The 20,831-nt window shown below is 35.9% G+C and overlaps 1 protein-coding gene across 1 annotated transcript in view; it reads right to left on the bottom strand.

Annotated features, from left to right (window-relative positions):
* Positions 1-9,958: 9,958 nt before the first annotated feature.
* The window catches only part of LOC145287988 (proteasome subunit alpha type-1-like), a 32,976-nt gene continuing 22,103 nt past the window's right edge, over positions 9,959-20,831 (bottom strand). Inside the window, exons 8-11 of the mRNA XM_080135985.1 lie at positions 16,136-16,215; positions 15,712-15,783; positions 12,430-12,486; positions 9,959-10,186 (exon numbers count right to left, since the gene is read on the bottom strand). Of these exons, the coding sequence (XP_079992111.1) occupies positions 10,100-10,186; positions 12,430-12,486; positions 15,712-15,783; positions 16,136-16,215 (296 nt within the window). The 3' untranslated portion in view covers positions 9,959-10,099. The remainder of the gene's footprint in view (positions 10,187-12,429; positions 12,487-15,711; positions 15,784-16,135; positions 16,216-20,831) is intronic.

Consider the following 20,831-nt stretch of genomic DNA (forward strand, 5'->3'; position numbering starts at 1 on the left):
CGACACGTTTCCCAGACCAGCAAGACCAACATGCCTCACTTCTAGATCTATTTCTGACAACAGTTCCTGATGATTGTACAACAAATGCCCACAGCCCACTCGGGAATGTTGATCATGCTGTGATAATGGTAGAAAGCACCCTAAATTCTCGCCCTAAAACTGAAGATCCACTACTCAAAACAACGAGGTATTACAAAAAGGCTGACTGGGAAGCCATCAGGGAACTCATCAGAGATGCCCCATGGCAAAATATCTTTTCTCTCCCAGCTGAACAGTGTGCAAATGAGACCACTGAATGGGTAAAAACTGAAATTGAGGCACATGTTCCCACACGGAAATTCTATAGCAAACCCCACTCTCCTCAATGGTTTACCTCTGCTTGTGCAGCTGCTATTGCCCAAAGGCAGCATGCGTTCCGCAGATTCAACCGACATAAGTCCAGTTCAAACAGACAGAAGTATATAGAAGCTAGAAGTAATTGTAAGAGAGTAATAGCGACAACTAAGACAGATTACACTCAAACCACCAGGAAATGCATTGATGCACAGAAATTAGGAACCCGTGATTTTTGGAAAATCTACAACAGTGTAGTAAATAATGGGCAGTCAACGATTCTCTCAATATCAAACAATAATGAGGTTGCTTGCATGGCAACCGACAAGGCAAATCTGCTTGCCAGTCGGTTTGCCTCAAACTCAACACTTGACCCGACACACCACTCCCTCCCCGACTTTCCTTTGCGGACAGACGCCACACTAGACGATTCGAAAATTACCCCTTCTCAAGTGCATGGTACCATAAAAAACCTAGACACCTTAAAAGCATGTGGACCAGATCTCATCCCGGCTGTGCTAATAAAAAAATGCTCTGCTGAAATTGCCCCAGTTCTCTCCAAACTTTACAATAAATGCCTTAGCGAATCTTGCTTTCCCGACTGCTGGAAAACTGCTTCTGTGGTACCAGTCTCCAAGAATTCTAGTGAAAGAACTGACCCACTAAATTATCGCCCTATTAGCCTCCTCCCACTTTTCGCAAAAATATTTGAGTCCTTAGTTAATCAAGCATTAGTCCAACACCTAACAGCTGCTAAACTCCTGACTGACAAACAATATGGATTCAGGCAAACCCGTTCAACAGCAGATATCTTAACTGTAGTCTCTGAATGTATATACCGTTCACTGGACAAAACAAGGGAGGGTAGAGTGCTAACCCTTGATATATCTAAGGCTTTTGACGGTATGGCACGATGGTCTTCTAAGGAAAATTAGATCATATGGTATCACTGGAAGAATACATAATGTAATTAAATCCTTCTTAAGTAAGAGAAAAATCCAACTTGTCCTCGATGGTCGTACATCTAAACAATATGATATAAATGCGGGAGTACCCCAGGGGTCTATCCTTGGACGCTTATTGTTCCTGATATTCATAAACGACCTCCCTGCTAAGATTGTTTTGGAGATGGGTATATTTGCCGATGACACCACTCTCTAAAACAGGCATGAGGGGAAAACAAATGAGATCGTCTGAAGGTATTATTTTCATGCCTTCAACTACATTTGGTAATTTTTTAATATCAGCAGTATTGCAGTGTCCTAGAATTTTATGCCAGGTTTCCAAGTCGTAACAGGCAGTTTTTGAGGGAAGCATACTTTTTAAATAGTATAGTCGGCCATTTTCTTTAATATCAAATACAGTTCCACTGGGGTATATCAATTTTGATGTATTTTGGCCAAATTGTATATTCGCGCCTTGTTTAATTGCAGCCTGCATGGAAAATATGTCTTGCTTAAATGTAGGTATGAACAGAGCATTCTTTAGAATACAGTTACAGATTTCTCCTTTATTATTTTTTAGGGATATTTTAGAATCGCCTCTTTTCAAGACTATATCATTTATTTGACTACCGTCGGCAAGTTCGACAAAATGACTTTGAGGATTAAAGTCTGAATCAAAATTAATAAAATCAGATACCTTGGTGATAACATGCGCTGTAGCACCACAGTCTACAAGGAGATTTTTACCGTTTGTGATATTTTCAAAGTTACATGTGAATAGAAATGTATGTTCTTCCTCAAAGTTCTCAACGTTTTTTACGGAGTCTATTTTTAGAGCATTTATATCGACATTGGAAACTTTTGTGGTTGGGTCGTCCACAATTATAGCAGATAATTTTATTCTTTTTCTTGGGAAAATTACTTTTGGAGACGTTGCGGTGAGGTGCGTAATTTGGTGGTGTCTGCTTTCGAGAAGCATTTTTGAACTTCATAATATTGCTGGAGTTATTATTGTCCACAAGCATACCATTAGTCTCTTCGTAACTGCGCAATGCCACTTTAAATTCGCTGAAATTTATGGATTTGTCTTTCTGAGTTATAACAGTTGTAAATGGTTTAAAACTGGCTGGAAGTCCCTTGAAGGTCATTGATATCAACAAGCTATCGCTTATTATTTCACCTGAGAGTTTTAAGGCATTGGTGGTTGTTTCTGCCCTTATAACATAGCCTGTAATTGTTTCATCCTCGTTACGTTTCAGAGACGTTAGTTCTGTATATAGGGATATTATTTTCAATTTCCCTTTTGATAAATAATGTTCTCTTAATATGTCCAATACTTTCCGTCCATCATCCAATGCGTCTCATTATCAGAGACAGACTTCTATCGTCTAAACATTGAATCAGTTCTGCAAAAACAGTCGCGTTCTTTTCAAGAAATTCAGAGTCGTTTGGATTCTCTGTTGGAGATTGTATGCCTTTGTGTAGTTTTTGAATCCTTAGATATCCCAGAAATTTTACCTGCCACAATTCGAATTTAGACGGTGGCTGGGCGCATAACCTGTTAAGTTTTGAGACATTGTGTTGAACAAAGATGGCGGCGTAGTTCAGATCAGTAACCAAGATGGCGTCCAAGAATCAAATGCGGTCTGTGGCGTAGTTAACGGCGAACTGATTGAATCCAAAATTCGACAACTTTTATAATAATTTTGAAAGGTTTTCATTGGTTGTTTAGCACAGCCGTTGGTTATAAAAATGATTGGTGAATCCATTCGTCTCATACACCCATTAGGAGTCAAAAACATTTTACAAACACATATCTAAGGAAATGGCAGAAACACTAGAGGATGACCTCCAATCTGTAGTGGAATGGGGACAAAAATGGATGGTCACGTTCAATGCTGCCAAGACTAAGCTTGTTTCCTTCAATAACTACAAGAAACCTTCTCTACCACCAATAGCAATGGCTAAGAATACACTACCTGAAAGTACTTCCTTTAAACTCCTCGGCCTAACGTTTACAGAGAACATGAACTGGAATATATATATTGAGAACATTCCCAAGGTTGCTACAAGGAAGGTGGGTTCTCTCTACCGTGGCAGAAAATTATTTATGCCTGAAAGTATCATGTACCTCTATACGAGGGATGTGCAATAAGTAATGCCCCTGACCCACTTCCAGTTATCTGATCTAGTTGAAATTTTGCATGTGCAATGATTTATATCTCTACGGGTTATGTGGCAAATTACAGCTCTGAACTAATTGTGGTTTCTGTTTTACAGGTGTTTGAACTGAGTCAGGTGTGAAATGGAGCCTGTTGAATGTAAAACGCTGGCATCGTGAATTCAAACATGGCTGGAAGTCGCCCCCCCCTTCTGCCATTAATGAGGCATCTGTCTGTCAAGGTGAGGCTGCCTTTTGGAAGATCGGCGCATTACTATTCGCCAAATAGTTCAAGATGTCAAGATTAGTAGAGGGTCTGTGGAAACTATCATTCATGACCATTTGCATATGCATAAGGAGTCTGCCAGATAGATTCCCAGGTTACTCACACCATTCCAGAAGCGAGAACGCATCGAGTGCTCGAGGATGAATTTGGAGATGTACCAAGAAGATGAGTCAAAGTTTTTCAAAAGACTGATTATACAGGATGAAACCTGGGTCCATCACTATGATCCAGAGACCAAAGCCCAGTCAATGCAGTCGAAGCACTTGGACTCACCACCTCCAAAGAAGGCAAGGGTACAGCCTTCTGCTGGCAAGGTCATGCTCACAGTCTTCTGGGACAAGGACGGAGTAGTGATGACAGATTTCCTGGCAAAGGGTACCACAATTACAGGAGCCTATTATGCTTCACTTTTGAAGAAATTAAGGGAAGCTATCAAAATCAAGAGGCGGGGCAAGATCAGCAAAGGTACCCTCCTCCTGCAGGACAACGCTCCGGTCCACAACTCTCATGTCACCAGATCAGAAGCATGGGCGCGTGGTTATGAAATCCTCCCCCATCCTCGCTACTCTCCTGACCTTGCATCCTCTGACTTTCACCTCTTCCCAGCCATGAAGTTGTTTTTGAAAGGAAAGCGTTTCCCAGATCATGCAGCCTTGATTTCTGAAGTCACGGCGTAGTTGGAGGACCAACCTGGGGTGTTCTACAAAAACAGTCTCCAGAGCTGCATCAAACGATGAGAGAAATGCATAACTCTGGGTGGTTCCTATGTAGAGAAAGACTAATAACTGTGCCAAGTTTCGTTGTTCTACTGCTATGGGAAGTGGGTCAGGGGCATTACTTATTGCATGCCCCTCGTAAGGCCACCATTCGCTCATATATGGAGTATTGCTGCCACATTTGGGTTAGTGCATCTGCTGCTTGTCTCTCACTCCTGGACAGGGTTCAAAAGAGTGTCGCCAACCTGATAGGTCCTGAACTGTCATCTAAGCTTCATCTCCTGTCCCATCGACGAAATGTTGATTCCCTCTGCCTGTTCTACAAATACTTTAATGGTGGCTGCTCTGACGAACTGCAAGCACTTGTACCTCCTCGACGTGACTACCCCCGACAAACCTGACAAGCAACTAAGTCCCACCCCTTTACAGTAGAGATCCCTAGGTGTAAGAAAGCCTTTTACTTCAATAGTTTCTTCCCCAGAACTGCAAGTCTTTGGAATTCCCTCTCGGGATTCTGCTTTCCCAACTGTACTGATATGCAGAAGTTCAAGTGTAATGTGAAAAAACATCTTTCTATTCATCTCCCTTCATAATGCTGCTGCAAATTGTCCCCGAATTGCCTTGTTTGGGGTGAAGATTGAATAAAAAAAAAAAGAAAGAAAAAAAAAAGAAATATAGTAAGTAATCAGACGTACCTCTCCACTGTACTGTATATCGATACTCTACGGCTGACTGGGATAGCTTCCGTACATTTATATCTGATCTACCCCTGCATTCTATGTTTAAAAAGGATGTATCCTCTATAGTATCAGATCTGACCGAATGGCTAATTGTAGGCATAGAACAATTCATACCATCCAAAAAATTCCAACAAAAACCTAACAGCCAGCCATGGTTCTCCCCAGAATGTGCTGCTGTCATCGCACACAGAAATCCCTTTTTCCATAGCTACCAACATAATAGATGCACTGAAACAAAAGCTGCTTTCAGGATTGCCTCTGTAAAAGAGTAACAAAAAATGCTAGAGAACTATATGCTCAGTCCGTTAAATCCAAAGTAGCTGAGCAGTGGCTTGGTTCCCACCAGCTTTGGCAAATAGCAAACAGGATCCTCAACAGGGTATTTATTTGCTTTCCCACTGAGCAAATTAGGCACAAGGCCGTTTTTTAATGTGGAGAGTGAAAGGAAAATGTGACCAGCTCCCCGGAGAGTAGGGGAGTTGGATAGTGACAATTGTTATGAAGGGTTTCGCCTACATTGACCAAGGTCTTATATGTGGGGTTGCTCCTACATATGGTCTTTGCTTGCAGTATCTGCCAGAACAGATACTACACTTTCCTGGCCCGAAGGCTAAGAACAACCAAACAGGATCCTGAACACAAGTGTGTGTTCTATCTCAACCATCATCAATGGACCTGAGGTCATCTCGTCAGCATCAGACAAGGCCAAACTATTTGCCAAGAACTTTGCAGCTAATTATACCCTATGCGACGAAGGCCATCAACTCCCTATATTTCCTCCTATATCAGACAACACGCTATGCAACATACAACTATCTGTGCATGAGGTCGCCAAGCTAATCAAGAACCTTGATTCCAGTAAAGCAACTGGCCCTGACAGCATTCCAATTATAGTGTTGAAAAAGCTTCAACCAGAACTTGCTCCTGACTTGAAATGGAACACGTACATCAAGTCAGTTGTCAAGAATCGCTGGAAAAATGGTAGAATCCTTCTACCACTCCAGAAGATATCTCACTACTGATGCAATTCTCTATCTATATAAAAGCCAAGTACATCCAAGGATGGAATACTGCTGCCACATCTGGGTAGGAGCTGCTAAGAACAGCCTATCCTGCCTTGACAGAGTACAAAATAGGCTTCGTGACTTAGTGGGGGATGCCCTTTTCTCTTCCCTGCAACCTCTCTGCCGCAGAAGAGACATTGTGAGCCTGTCTTGTTTTATCATTACTTCTATGGCAAGTGCTTGTCTGAGCTCGAATCTCTGCCCCCCCTCACCAGTCTTTCACGATAAACACCCGTCTAGCTGAAACCACTAAAAAATTTTCCACACTCTTTATCTGTTCCAAAACCAAAACGTAGATTCCATGAACAAAGATTCTTAGAAGTGCATGCCTGTATAACTCTCTTCCGTTTGCCTGTTTCCACCTGACTACAACTTGGATGTCTTCAAGTCCAACATAAACAAGTTCCTGATGAACCGCCTCTTAAGTAAGACACTTTATCAACTCAAATTCTGGCCCTGGTACCAATAGATTCGCCACTTGATGTTGTGGCAGATTCAAAATTTACTCTCAGGCCCACCAAATGGTCCACCAAGTTGAGAATTACCCGGGGAAACCACACGCAACAACGCCTTGAAGATGAGATGGCTCAGATACGTACAGAGTTGAGAGACCTAAGATCCCCTACACCAGAGACAACGAAACCCAGCATTATGTATACATAACTAAAGCCTTACCCGCAGCTCAAGTTAAGGACAGAGAAACAAACCAGATGAATACAGACAGAATCAAAGATAAATTGACGCCAAAGGTTGTTTCACACTAAAGCGTGAAAATTCACAAATTCATTTATACAATTCAAGGCTAAGCTTTTTTTCACATGTTCTGCCCATCCCCTGTAATATTAAACAATGCTGACTGAGGGACCTTACAAAAGTCTACTGGTAAAACCCAACTGGACAAAAGCATAAAATAAATAAACTAAAAAGATTACAACAAAAAAAACAACACCTTTTTTCTGTTCTACTTATGATAAATTAAAAAATAATGTTTGATAGTATTTTTCTTGACAAAAAATGTTTAATTTATTTTGAAACATTTTTTCAGAACCTTGTATATAAACTGCATTCTTAGAGCCAATTTTTGCAAAGTTTCAATCTTTGTTTTGTTTATTTTACGCAAATAAAATCAATAAACATCTTATTTTGATGCTTTATGATCTGTAGAGTCAAGTTTTACTCAGTTTAAAATAATAAATATTTATCAGCAATGCAAAATTATGTTTAAAAAGTCTTAAAAGAAATTGTTTTTGGAATTGGAAATTCGGCTCAGATTTTTCTGATTCCGATACCCCAAAATTTCTGATTTTTCCAATTAATAGTCCCAACATATATATATATATATATATATATATATATATATATATAGTAATTTATAAAATATATATGGCAATTAAGCTACACTGAATATTCCGCGTTTCATCCACTCTAGGACTCCTCAATCTCTTTAACACGGTAAGTTTGAGAAAAGGTGTTATAAATAAAAAACTAGATAAAATACTGTTGGAAACTCACTCAATATATGTTACCGTGACATAGGTTGACATATATTCGGTGGGTTTTTAATAGTATTTTGTCTAGTTTATTATTTATAACACCTTTTTCCAAACTTACCGTGTTAAAGAGAGAGTCGGGCGCCATTTTAAATTTTCCAATACATCGGTAAACACTGTATGTTTTTCGAGCTGAATAAACATGTTACATTGAATAAAAACACAAAAAATATATCCAGTTTGGCAGAAAAGTAACTTATCTGGCCTTTGATAACATTTATTTGTTATATATTTGTTTTTTGACAACTTTTTCGAATCTATGTGTACAGTAATACAAACCCGACTAAACTTTTACATTTATACACTAGTAAAATATTTTTATGAAGATTTTACTGCATCATAAATTTAAATTTATTAAATCTCATTTTCTTCTAAAACGGTCAAGAAGGAAAATATTTAAATCTGAACAGAGAACAATTGTTCTTCCTCCTCCACCTTTGTGTCAGTAACAGTAAAAAGAATGTTACTATTATGACACTTTCTGTTGGAACCAATAATTTTAGTGAAAATAGTTATAAAAGCCTTTTTCTTGCCTTTATTTTTCAAGTAAAAATGTACAATGCTTGTCTATGAAAATCAAATTGTGAAATATTGCAGTTGAAAATAAAATGACCAAAAAACTTTATAAAATGCTTTCCATTAAAAAATATACATCGAAGATTAAGGAAAATAATTGAGCATTTTTCTTCATGAAATTCAACTGTGAGTAGTAGTCACAAACCGTTGACATTTTTTTAGCCATTATCAGAGATTTTTGTTTTAGTTAATGACTAACGAGTCACTGATTGCCTCCCTTTGGCATCATATTTAAGTGTACAATTGTTGTATATTAGTTTATATTAGAGGCGATGATATATTAAAACATGTCATGTGTTATCTAGTGGATGTAAGATATTGTTCTTTTAACAGACAGATAATAAACGTATAAATTGTATGTATGTTGTCTACCCAGGAGGACATGATATTGACGTGTAAACTGAGTCATGTTGTATCAGACTTATCACACGGGATACTTTTACAGTTCATATAAGAATAATAATATATGCTTCATACCTTTTTCTTGAAGAGTTCTTCTGTATCTTCCCGCTGCGCCGTGACGAACCATGAAGCGATCAGCACCATATAATTGAGACATCTGTTCTTATTTGTGAAACCATTAAAACAATTCTTTATATTTTTATAATATAAATTTATTACAGTTGTCTCAAATGGTTTTCACAGGATCTGCAGTTAGTCTACATTTTCTGTTCATACAGCCCGCTCCTAGCTGTCTGTATACCCCTGTCTGGACGTCTGTATGCTCTGGTGGTCAATCCTCAACTCTGAATCTCTCCAAAACTAACTACATCACGTGTTCTCTTACGTCACCTAATTACGTGTCTCAGACCAACCTAATGTCCACAGCTAGTTATTTGTTTATTCAAAATCCCAAAATAATGTTTACATATATTTTCTATTTTCACATTCCTTTTGCGATTCACACGTCAATCATTTATTCCCCAGTTTAATTGTTTATTCTTCTAATCATAATAACTGATCCAGCAACCATCCGTCGCTCAAATCAGTTAATAAGAACACAATAACAATAATGTTTTGACCATTGACCCTGCTTGCCACGGTTAACAGATACTACGCTATGATCACAGCCTAAAGGGTCATAACATTACACAATTAGTAAATTTTATTTATTAAAATTCTAGTCACACAGGTGTCAATTTTTGGTGTATGCTAATATTTTTCAATAAGTATTTCATAAATTTCCCTGCCATATTTCACGATAAGTTTTCCTAGAAAGCACCAAATATACTTATGGCAAGTAAGCTACATAGGAACATTTGTTTCATTCTACGAGGAAATCAGGATACTAATTTCAGTTAGCCTGATGATTTCCTCCAGAGATGAAATAGACCTTTCTGTGTAGCGTAAATATATTATCATACTAGTAATAAGCTCTTCACAATTATCGAGCACTGTTGAAGTACATACATTAGATCAGTGATCACAAACTTGTGGTTTGTGGAAAAATTAAACATTTCCTTTCTTTGAAATTTCAGATCAGAAAATGACACAAAAAAAAAAAAAAAACAGTTTGCATACATGTTCAAACCTTTCATAAACTCTTTTTTTTTTAACTCGACAAAGAAATAAAAAAAAAAAGAAAAAAGAAGTTTGAAGAATTTATTTATTAATTTTGGTGTCAAATGTTTGTAACAGAACTCATGAAATTTTTCCTGAAAGTTTACAAGTTTTTTTTTTTTTTAAAAACACTGCCATGAAATATGATTTGATTCCTCACAAGATTCTTTTATTCAGGTTCCATAGCTACAGTAGGAATTGGTTCCTCTGCGCTAGGTACGGCTGGTCCAGACGGATCTTCTTGTTCCATAGGAGTCTGTAGCAAAGTAGAAAGTTTAAATATTTATGACAAAGGACAAAGAAATCAATATAATTAGGAAAATAATAAAAAAAAAGAAAACATTTTTATTTCATAGTACTTTTACTGGTGCAAGAGGTGATGAATATAAAATACTTAAAGTAGCAATATCAGAAAACGAACTGTTCAGTGCTGGACAAGGTACCCATGGATACTTAATCTAACAGCCATAGTTTTTAAATCAGTAATTAGTAAATTTCTCCTATGTCTATCAAAATAAAATTTATATGAAATGATTCACAGTCAATTTTTTTTTTCTTAAATGGTAGTTTAATATTTTTATTGTGATTTGTGTATTCCAAAAAAACATCGCTATTTAAATCTGACTATTAACAATGAAACATGCAGATAACGGTAGATAACTTTTCGCAAATATGTGGTTGTGTGTATTCACAAAAACATTTTGATATGTAAAAATTCTCCCAGTCAGTAATATTTCATATATTTTTAGTCAATCAGGGAAAAGAATTGCCTTCTATAGAATTTGAACTAAACACAAGTGTCTTTCCTATCAAAAGTTAGAACATCTCAAAGTTGAGGCTTTGTAGTACAAAGTTAACTCAAGATAGAAACTTCATTTAAATGGTATTTAATTTCTTTTGTACTAAAATTTTAAGAGAACTGATTGAGTACTTTTTACATACTGAAAATGGTGACAAGCACTGATGTTTGTGTGCTATGATATGCACAAAAAATTCACAACAAAACGTTTGTGTATGTTCAAACTGACAACAATGAAGTATTCTTTTATTTTTTTTATTATTTAGAAAAAAGTTTTTGATTATGAAAAGAAAAAAGAATAATTTTAAAAAAATAAATTCTTTAAAAAAGAAATACTAATAATAAACGTTCATGTTTTCTTTTTTTTCAAGGGCTGAATTGGAAAAGTTAGAATATCTCAAAGTTGAAACTTTGTAGTACAAAGCTAAGTCAAGAAAGAAACTTTGTTCAAATGGTATTTAATAGCTAATATATGAATTTCTTTTGTCTTAAAATTTGAAGAGAATTGGTTGAACACTGGAAATAGCAGATAACTTTACTATGAAATAGAATGCCATTTAGATTGACATGAACCTCAGCAGGAAAAACCTCCAACATTTATGGCAGACATAATTTAAGTCACTTAGCAGCCTTCCAGAAAGACCACTATTTTTCTTGTGGACCTATAGTCTGCACTGAAAACACTATGGAGTTTACACTCACACTTCTGCAATAGACAACACAGGGAAACTTGCAATCTTACAGGAAGTTGAGATCTATATGGAAAATTAGAAACTCTCTCTATGCTTACTAAGAGTGTCACACTCCACATCTGACTTTATGATACAAACACAACTTCAAACATTTGCATACCTGGACAACACAGATAATCTATTTCTCCATGCAAAGACTTCTCATTGCTCACCAGAGCACTTTCCTATGCACACAGAGTCCAAAGATTTTCCAAGATCAACAAATGCCAAGTAAATAAGCCTGGAAACAATGTACTTTTTTCGCAGTTCATGTGCAATGAAAATGGCATTGAAAGTGTCTCTGCCTGACATAAAGCCAAACGACATTTTGAGAGCATCTTTGAGCATGTCCATTACAATGTAACCATATAATTACTAAAACCTGCATCAGTATACACCCCTTCCCCAACATTACTTTAGGGTATAAACTAAGATGTCAACCTTGTAAAATTTTTAATTCCAACTTTAGGCTCTTTTTCAAGAAGGAAGATAACTTGAACTACACTTTCAAGAGACACCCTCCTCATCCACGATGACCTCTTAATTTCACACACACACATCAAGTCACTTATGTATGTATGTATGTATGTATGTATGTGTGTGTATATATATATATATATATATATATATATATATAAAACAAACAGGTCCATGTGCTAGAATGTTTTCATCCTAAATTCTACACAATTATGCAGAATGTAGAAACTATGGATAAAAAGAATTAAATGAAACCAATCATTTCATGAGAAACCATAAAAATGAATAATTAATTAATGAACGCTTGCTTTTCAATGAGATATGCAAATTAGTTAACTTTTATGAAGTCACTTGCATATTCATGACTGAGTATATTTAGAAGTTTGTTATAAAAATAGAAAAAGTAAGTTAGCATCAACTTTATAGGTGTATAGATGTAATCATGATTGAAAGCATAAATATGTTAATTATAAATTAAGGTGAAGAACTTACCTCAGCAACTGAAGGTGGAGGACCTCGTGTACGTTCATCTTTTTCAATTAATTCTAACTAAATAAAAGTCAAGGAGGCATAAAGTTTGACAGCTTTAATTATACTGAACACCCATTGTTCTTTCCTAAGCTGGTTTGGTAGTACACAATTGAATAAAAAAGCTTTACAGAAAATATTGCAAAAACTAAATCACGTGCTTATTTATATATTTTCAAATTGGAGAACATCATATGATAAACATAAAACCTATTCAACAATATATTTCAAAATTATTTCCGACTTATTACTTTTGAGATCATTTGTGTAGGCTGACTACATTCTATTTTATAATAGGAATAAAGTATCTTTAGATGAGACTTAATTCCAGTCAAATGTTTGTGTCATTACATTTGGACAGATTATCAATCTGGATAGTATCAATGGGAAAAACTGTTCTTTAATATGAGGCTGTCATTTGTCCTAAAAATGTTCTGCATTCATGCTTTTTGATTAATTATATGATAATATATTCATAAAAAGCATAAATAAACATGAATAGTGAGTTTGATGGTAATAAAATTGGTACACTTACAAAATATCAAAAGGTCTGGTAAGTGCTCCTGCTGATCTACAAAATAGTCCAAAAGACGTGTGCAACAAGATCATTTCTGCCAGTCAAGCAGCAAGCGAAAGATAAAATTACCATTCATATCAATCTGGCTAGAACTGCGTTTGTCTGTCTTCAAAAACAACTTTGATACGATAAGACAATCCACAAAGTTGTGAATCTATGAAGCCAGGGTCAAAACAATTCTCTATGGACGTGAGATCTGGGTATTGTGTAAAGAAGATCTTCAACAAGGTCTTCGATCACTACTGCCTCCACAATACCCTGCACATTTACCTCTGAGAGGATCCTCAACTCAACCATCCGTCCTAGAGGTAACATTCTTGGCCTGGAAGAAACTGTTCAAAAAGAGATTCAGGTGGTTCGACCACGTGCTGCACCAGCTTGGTGAGTTTGTCTGTAAACTGGTAAAGCACCAAGGTGGTTAACTCAAGGCGTGTCTTGCAATGATCAAAGCAGACATGGAACTCGTGTCCAGTCCTCGCATTTTTGGTGTCCGACACTGGAATCAGAAATGGATAGATCATGCCGTTAACTCTGCGACCAATTGACACGCAATATGGTTAACATCATTGGAGCCAGCTCAACACACCTTGAGTGAATGCCGCTACAAGTAAGTACTTACCACTGAATTTCAATCAGTTTATGGATAAAACAAATAAAATGCACTACATGTGTATAAAGGTGTTTTCTCAAACAGTTTATGTTTTTATTATATTGTTTATGATTCACATGTCCATTAAAATTATAATAAATATTTTAAATCTATAAACAAGAACCTAAGTCGTGAGATTAGATGTTTCTGTCTGACAATGTAAGGATGGGCAAAAATCTTATCTGGGCCTTATTATTCCACATTATCATTCAAACACTATTGTGTTTGAATAAATGGTTAAGTGGCAGTTTTAGTCATTTAGAACTGATTTAAAGCTTCACCGCTCACTTATTTGTCAACCAAATTTCAAAAAATTATTACAGTTTACAGATCACCTTCTCAGCTTTATTGTGAAAAAAACAAACAAAAAAAAAAAAAAAACACTTAATTTTTGTTCAGTAAAACAAAAGTTATGAATTTACCGGTGTTCAAAATCATTAAAAAACATAAGTGAGCAACATTTTTTATGACTGGTTTCCATAGCAACCACGTCGCTTCAGCAACTACTATTGCTACCAATTCACCGCTCTCGTGAAAAGATAAGTAAAAAGTGAAATAGAGAGAATGAAAGAATAAAAGGGAGATAATTGGGGGGGGGGGATTTTATTGAAAGCAGATGAGTGTCGTACATTGTTATTTCATATGTATATGTTATGTTTATGGGGGCAAAAAAAAAATAAAATAAGACTGAAATTAAACAAAGAACAAGTGAATTTACTGGAAGTCTGGAAAAATTATGGATTACAATAGAAAAATGTGAGCATGAAAAGTAATATGGTTAAGCTTAAACATGGAAAAGTAAAGAACTAGTTGTTAAAACTGGAAAAGAAAAGGACAAGATATTCTAATAAACAATAATAAATTTATAATTTAAAATATTGCAGCATTAAGAAATCTTTTTTTAAATTCAATTTATAACATTACATAATTCTTAATGCTGCAATATTTTAAGTTATAAATTTATTATTTTTTACTAGAATATCCTGTCCTTTTCTAATTTGAACAACTAGTTCTTTACTTTTCCATGTTTAAACTTAAGCATATTACTTTTCATGATTGCATTTTTCTATTGTAATATATTTCTGAAATTATGCCATGGAAATGTTAAGTCCATTTATCTGATGTGACTGAAATTATCAAAATAACATCAGATTCACACACAAACTTTGGAAAAATTAGAAGTTGAAATTCTATCATTATTTTAATCGTGATTGCATTTTTCAAGATCATACAAGATGAACTTCAATGACGACAATATTGGCCAAGTAGAGAATCTCCACAATGAATAAAACCAAAGTTATCAGCAACAGAAAGACATTTATCTTTTTCCATGACCTTGCCCTAAATCACAAAATTTAATCAGGTCCAAGTTAGGTCAGAATTAATATTTTAAACAAGTTTAATGATGATTGATCAAGCAATGCGGACGCTAAGCTGTACACAAACAAACGCAGTGATAAACCTTACTGAAAACAATCTTCGCTTCAGATCAAGTTATGTAATGTCTAGGATTAGGACAACAGAATATGCTTATCGTTTTGATTCTGTAGTATAATATCAGACATAGATCCACATCACTCTATAAAAAAACATAAGATATCAGCAGATATATACTCGAGAATCAAAACAAATGAAAAGGATATTCTGTAATGTATTATTTACAGGTCAGGCTAATTGAATACAAATAGTTTGGGTGAAAAAAAATTACCGATTTTAATTTTTAACTTATGGTGGATAATTATGGAAAGTTCAAAAATGCAAAATTGAAATAAATATGAGTACAGACATAAGTCTCAAGAGGAGTGTGAAAGTTACTTTCCTTCCACTGGAAAGTTTTAAATGTATTTAAAAATAGATTTAAACAAAGGGTTACAATTTTGTGCATTGTTGTGTTCTATGCAAATATGAACATCACTTACGGTCAATTCAATTTTATGTGGTATATGAAACGTTAACAGTAAAACAGAATACACTTTATTCAATGTAGCAATCATAAACTAATGGCATTTAAAAAGGATACAAATTCAGCAACAGCTTCATTGTCATAAATGGTAAACTTTGTATCTGGGCCAACAATAGATAAGGAACAATTCTGAAAGATTAAATCAAAACAACAATGAAGTAAAATGCAATCATTTAAAATAATTATACTCATAAAAAATTCATATTTGAACATTTTAGTTTTCTCCATTCAAATGCGAGTTATTTAATAACAAATGTGTGTTTTTATTTTGTTTGTTTTAAATTCAAATGTCAATTTACTTTTTTCTTTTACATAATATACAATGTTCACTTGAAAACTGATATTTTCAGTGAGCTAAATGGCACAAATTTTTCAAATTTTATTTTTTTAATAAACAAAACAAAATGATTTCATTATTGAGATATATATATATATATATATATATATATATATATATATATATATATATATAGGAACTTACCTTTATTGTTAATTCCACGTCTTGTGGCAACGTATCACGCAGAGCCCTCAAACCATATCTTATAAGTTCATTGACAGTACCTGTAAAAGTTACATTGGTTAATAAGAGTTATTTTATGTGAACGTTTTTAATTGTAAAACAAATTCTACAAAAAATTCTTATCATAATAAATAAACAGTAATTAAGACCCATATTTTCATCTTTGGAATTTAAGTGATTAAAAGCAAAGTTCATGAATTAAAATGCAAATCACATGACAGAGTAAAATGTTGGTGATGCCAAAAAAGTTTATTTGTTTGTTGTGAAATAAGTTTACAAATAAACTTGTATTTTTAAACCCAATTAATTTTATTAGGAAATTGTCATATATAAATTGAATTTTTATAAACATTCTATTAAAAAAGATTTAACATACATTCTTTATCCTTTTACATTAACCATTTATGATTAGTGTATCTTCAGTCAAAAAATTTTCCAAATGAAGAAAAATTATTTACTTAACAAAACTACAAATGAGCAATAAATAATTCTGAATATTCCACTGATGACAAATTAAAAAGTTATTTTTAACTCTAAACAAAGCAAATTACCACTAAAGCATACAAGACTACAGTAATAAAAGTCAGATTAAGAGTGGAGAACAAGATATTTGTTCACCTTATATTTAAATTCCTGCATGTTTGTGTAGACGAGAAAATAGAGTGGGCATTCCAAATGTAAGCAATCCAGACAAAAGAAGCAATCAGAGTAGAAATTCTGTCTGCACCTCGGAATTTAGTAAAGAAGTGGGGTTTGGCTGATACAAGTGTGGTGAGTTTGTCAGAGCACATTCTGTTGAAGTACTTGCAAAACAAGTACAGGGATGCAACACTATGGCGATGTGACAGAGGCTGGAGCTTGATAGACAATGTGAAATATATTAGGTTAAACATTCTTTTTCAAACCCTGTTTAAGAGGGAGAGGCTAGTGGTTGATGCACTAACCCAGATTTTGCAACAATACTGTATGCATAGGTGAATGGTGGCTTTAGAGATATAGAATACTAACATAGGTAAGAAGTTTTCTAGCCTAATAAAGGGAACCTACCTTCTTTGCAACAGACTTGTTTAGATGTATGACCATTGAAAACAACCTGGATCTTCCTTTTATCTAAGAAATATCTGAATATACTAATTTATTTGCCTCATCCAGTATGTGGTATACATGTTTTATAGATGACCGTTAGAATATCGGCAGTAGAATGGGATAGCCTTGTTTCATACTCTTAATCAGATTAAATTTAGTATTTTCAAGAGGGTGGACTATCGATAGACTGATTAAATGATTCAAAGATTTTAGCAAAGAGTAAGAGGAAATTAAAAAGGCGATAATTTGGGTTTTTTTTGAAAACTGGTATCACAAAGACAATTTTCCAGTTATCAGATATGCAAGGTTCTGCAAGGCATTTATCAGAGTTTGAAGAAGATAGGGGACAGCTCAGCAGGGTATATCTTTATAACCATAGCTAGGATAAGATCTGGTTTGCATGCTTTGGAGTTGTCAATGTTGTTTTTTTTATGATAGCTAGGACATGAGAAGTGATAAGATCATCTTTTTTTCTTTTTTTTTTTTTTTTTCAATTTTCACCCCAAACAAGGCACAGTGCCACTTTGAAGCAGGGGGCTACTATTAGGGAATTAATTAGCGGGGTCATTATGAAGGGAGAAGAGTAGAAAGATGTTTGTTAACATTACACTTGAACTTCTGCATATCATTGCAGTTGAGAAAGCAGAATCCCGGAAGGGAGTTTCAAAGACCCGCAGTTCTGGGGAAGAAACTATTGGAGTAAAAGGCTTTCTTGCACCTAGGGATCTCCACTGTAAAGGGATGAGACTTAGTAGCTTGTCGGGTTTGTCGGGGGTAGTTACGTCGGGGAGGTACAAGTGTTTGCAGTTCGTCAGAGCATTCACCATTAAAGTATTTGTAGAACAGGCAGAGGGATGCAACATCTCGTCGATGGGACAGAGGTTGAAGCCTAGATGACAGTTCAGGACCTATCAGGTTGGCGACTCTTTTTTGAACCCTGTCCAGGAGCGAGAGATAAGCAGCAGATGCACCAGCCCAGATGTGACAACAGTACTCCATACATGGGCGAATGGTTGCCTTATAGAGGTATAGGATACTGGCAGGCGTAAGTAGTTTTCTAGCACGGTAGAGGGAGCCAACCTTCCTTGCAGCAGCCTTGGCAATGCTCTCAATGTATCTATTCCAGTTCATATTCCCTGTAAACGTTAGGCCGAGGAGTTTAAAAGAAGTACTTTCAGGCAATGTGTTCTTGGCCATTGCTATTGGTAGTAGAGAAGGTTTCTTGTAGTTATTGAAGGAAACAAGCTTAGTCTTAGCAGCATTGAATGAGACCAACCATTTTTGTCCCCATTCCACTACGGATTGGAGGTCATCCTCTAGTGTTTCTGCCATTTTCTTGGATATGTGTTCATTTGTTTTCCCCTCATATCTGTTATAGAGAGTGGTGTCATCGGCAAATATACCCATCTCCGAAACAATATTATCAGGGAGGTCGTTTATGAATATCAGGAATAATAGAGGTCCAAGGATAGACCCCTGAGGCACTCCCGCATTTATGTCATATTGTTTGGATGTACGTCCGTCGAGGACAACTTTGATTTTTCTATTACTTAAGAAGGATTTAATTACGTTATGAATTCTTCCAGTGATTCCATATGATCTAATTTTCCTTAGAAGACCATCGTGCCATACCCTGTCAAAAGCCTTAGATATATCAAGGGCCACCGCTCTACCCTCCCCTGTTTTATCCAATGAACGGTATATACGTTCAGAAACTACAGTTAAGATATCTGCTGTTGAACGGGCTTGCCTGAATCCATATTGTTTGTCAGTCAGGAGTTTAGCAGCTGTTAGGTGCTGGACTAGGACTTGATTAACTAAGGACTCAAATATTTTGGCGAAAAGCGGGAGGAGGCTAATGGGGCGATAATTTAGTGGGTCAGTTCTTTCACTAGAATTCTTGAAGACTGGTACCACAGAGGCGGTTTTCCAGCAGTCGGGAAAACAAGATTCGTTAAGGCATTTATTGTAAAGTTTGGACAGAACTGGAGCAACCTCGGCAGAGCATTTTTTTAATTGCACAGCCGGGATGAGATCTGGTCCACATGCTTTAGAGGTGTCTAGGTTTTTTATAATAGCATGTACCTGAGAAGGGGTGATTTTCAAATCGTCAAGTGTGGCGTCTGTTCGCAGAGGAAAATCAGGGAGTGAGTGGTGTACCGAGTTCAGTGTGGAGTTTGAGGCAAACCGACTGGCAAGCAGATTAGCCTTGTCAGTTGCCATGCAAGCAACCTCGTGATTGTTTGTTAGTGGGGGAATAATTGACTGTCCATTATTAACTACGCTGTTGTAGATTTTCCAAAAATCCCGGGTTCCTAATTTCTGTGCTTCGATGCGTTTTCTGGTGGTTTCAGAGTAATCTGACTTAGCTGTGTCTATCACTCTCTTACAATTATTTCTAGCTTCTATAAACTTCTGTTTATTTGAGCTGGACTTATGTCGGTTAAATCTGCGGAACGCATGCTGCCTTTGACAAATGGCAGCTGCACAAGCAGAAGTAAACCATTGGGGGGAGTGGGGCTTGCTATAGTATTTCCGTGCGGGAACATGTGCTTCAATAGCAGTTTTGAACCATTCAGTTGTCTCATTTGCACACTGTTTCGCTGGAAGAGTAAAGATATTTTGCCATGGGGCATCTCTGATGAGCTCCCTGATGGCTTCCCAATCAGCCTTTTTGTAATACCTCGTTGTTTTGAGTAGTGGGTCTTCAGTTTTAGGGCGAGAATTTAGGCTGATTTCTACCATTATCACAGCGTGATCAGCATTAAATCAATCTAGTGTGGTTTTTGTCTGCAGTGAGAAATTGGGGATGGGGTGCTTTGGTGCTACCTTTCCAAGGTAGATTTTTTAGCAAACCTTCGGGTAAATAGTTCAACCGTATCTATTGCTGTGAAAGTGACTTCACAATGGTTGGATACAAAGAAAATTGTTGATTGCACATTGTTCATCATACAATTAAAAATTTTCCGCAAATTATGGGTTTTTGTGACACGATTTTGAAGTCATCTTAGTTTACTTACATTTACATGCAGCTATTACTCTTACAGTGGATTTTTGATGTTATAAATTTATTCCTATTTTCAGCTGAATTACTGCACAGACTGAAGTAAACCATTAAGTGAAACTTTATTTGAAATTTCCACATCTGACAGTTGCTTATTAGACTTAATTCAACCCATTCTGTTACTATTGCACACTGCTCAGCAGGAAAAATGTTTTATCCAAAGCACATGTCTGATGATATCCAAGGGATTTTCAATCAACACAATGGTAGAATAGTGCTATCAAGGTCCTCACAATGTGGGAGACAAGTCAGGAAGGTGACAATTTGTGAAAGGGCATGGACAATTGGGAAATTATGTGTATTATTAACAGTTGGGTCTGTGGACTTTAAGAAGCTGAATCAATGGTCATGGCAAACATTACCATCAGACCCATGGATTGGAACACTCTAATCCGATGAAAGTTCTGCGTCAATATTATCAGAGATGTAGTTATTTGAGCTATAGAACTGGATCAAGAGAGAATGATAGAAAAAAAAGTTGCAAGTACATCTAGACCCGAGCATTGA

Source organism: Euprymna scolopes, chromosome 11 (genome assembly GCF_053919585.1).
Source record: "Euprymna scolopes isolate OS-2025 chromosome 11, ASM5391958v1, whole genome shotgun sequence".
In the NCBI taxonomy this organism is placed as follows: domain Eukaryota; kingdom Metazoa; phylum Mollusca; class Cephalopoda; order Sepiida; family Sepiolidae; genus Euprymna; species Euprymna scolopes.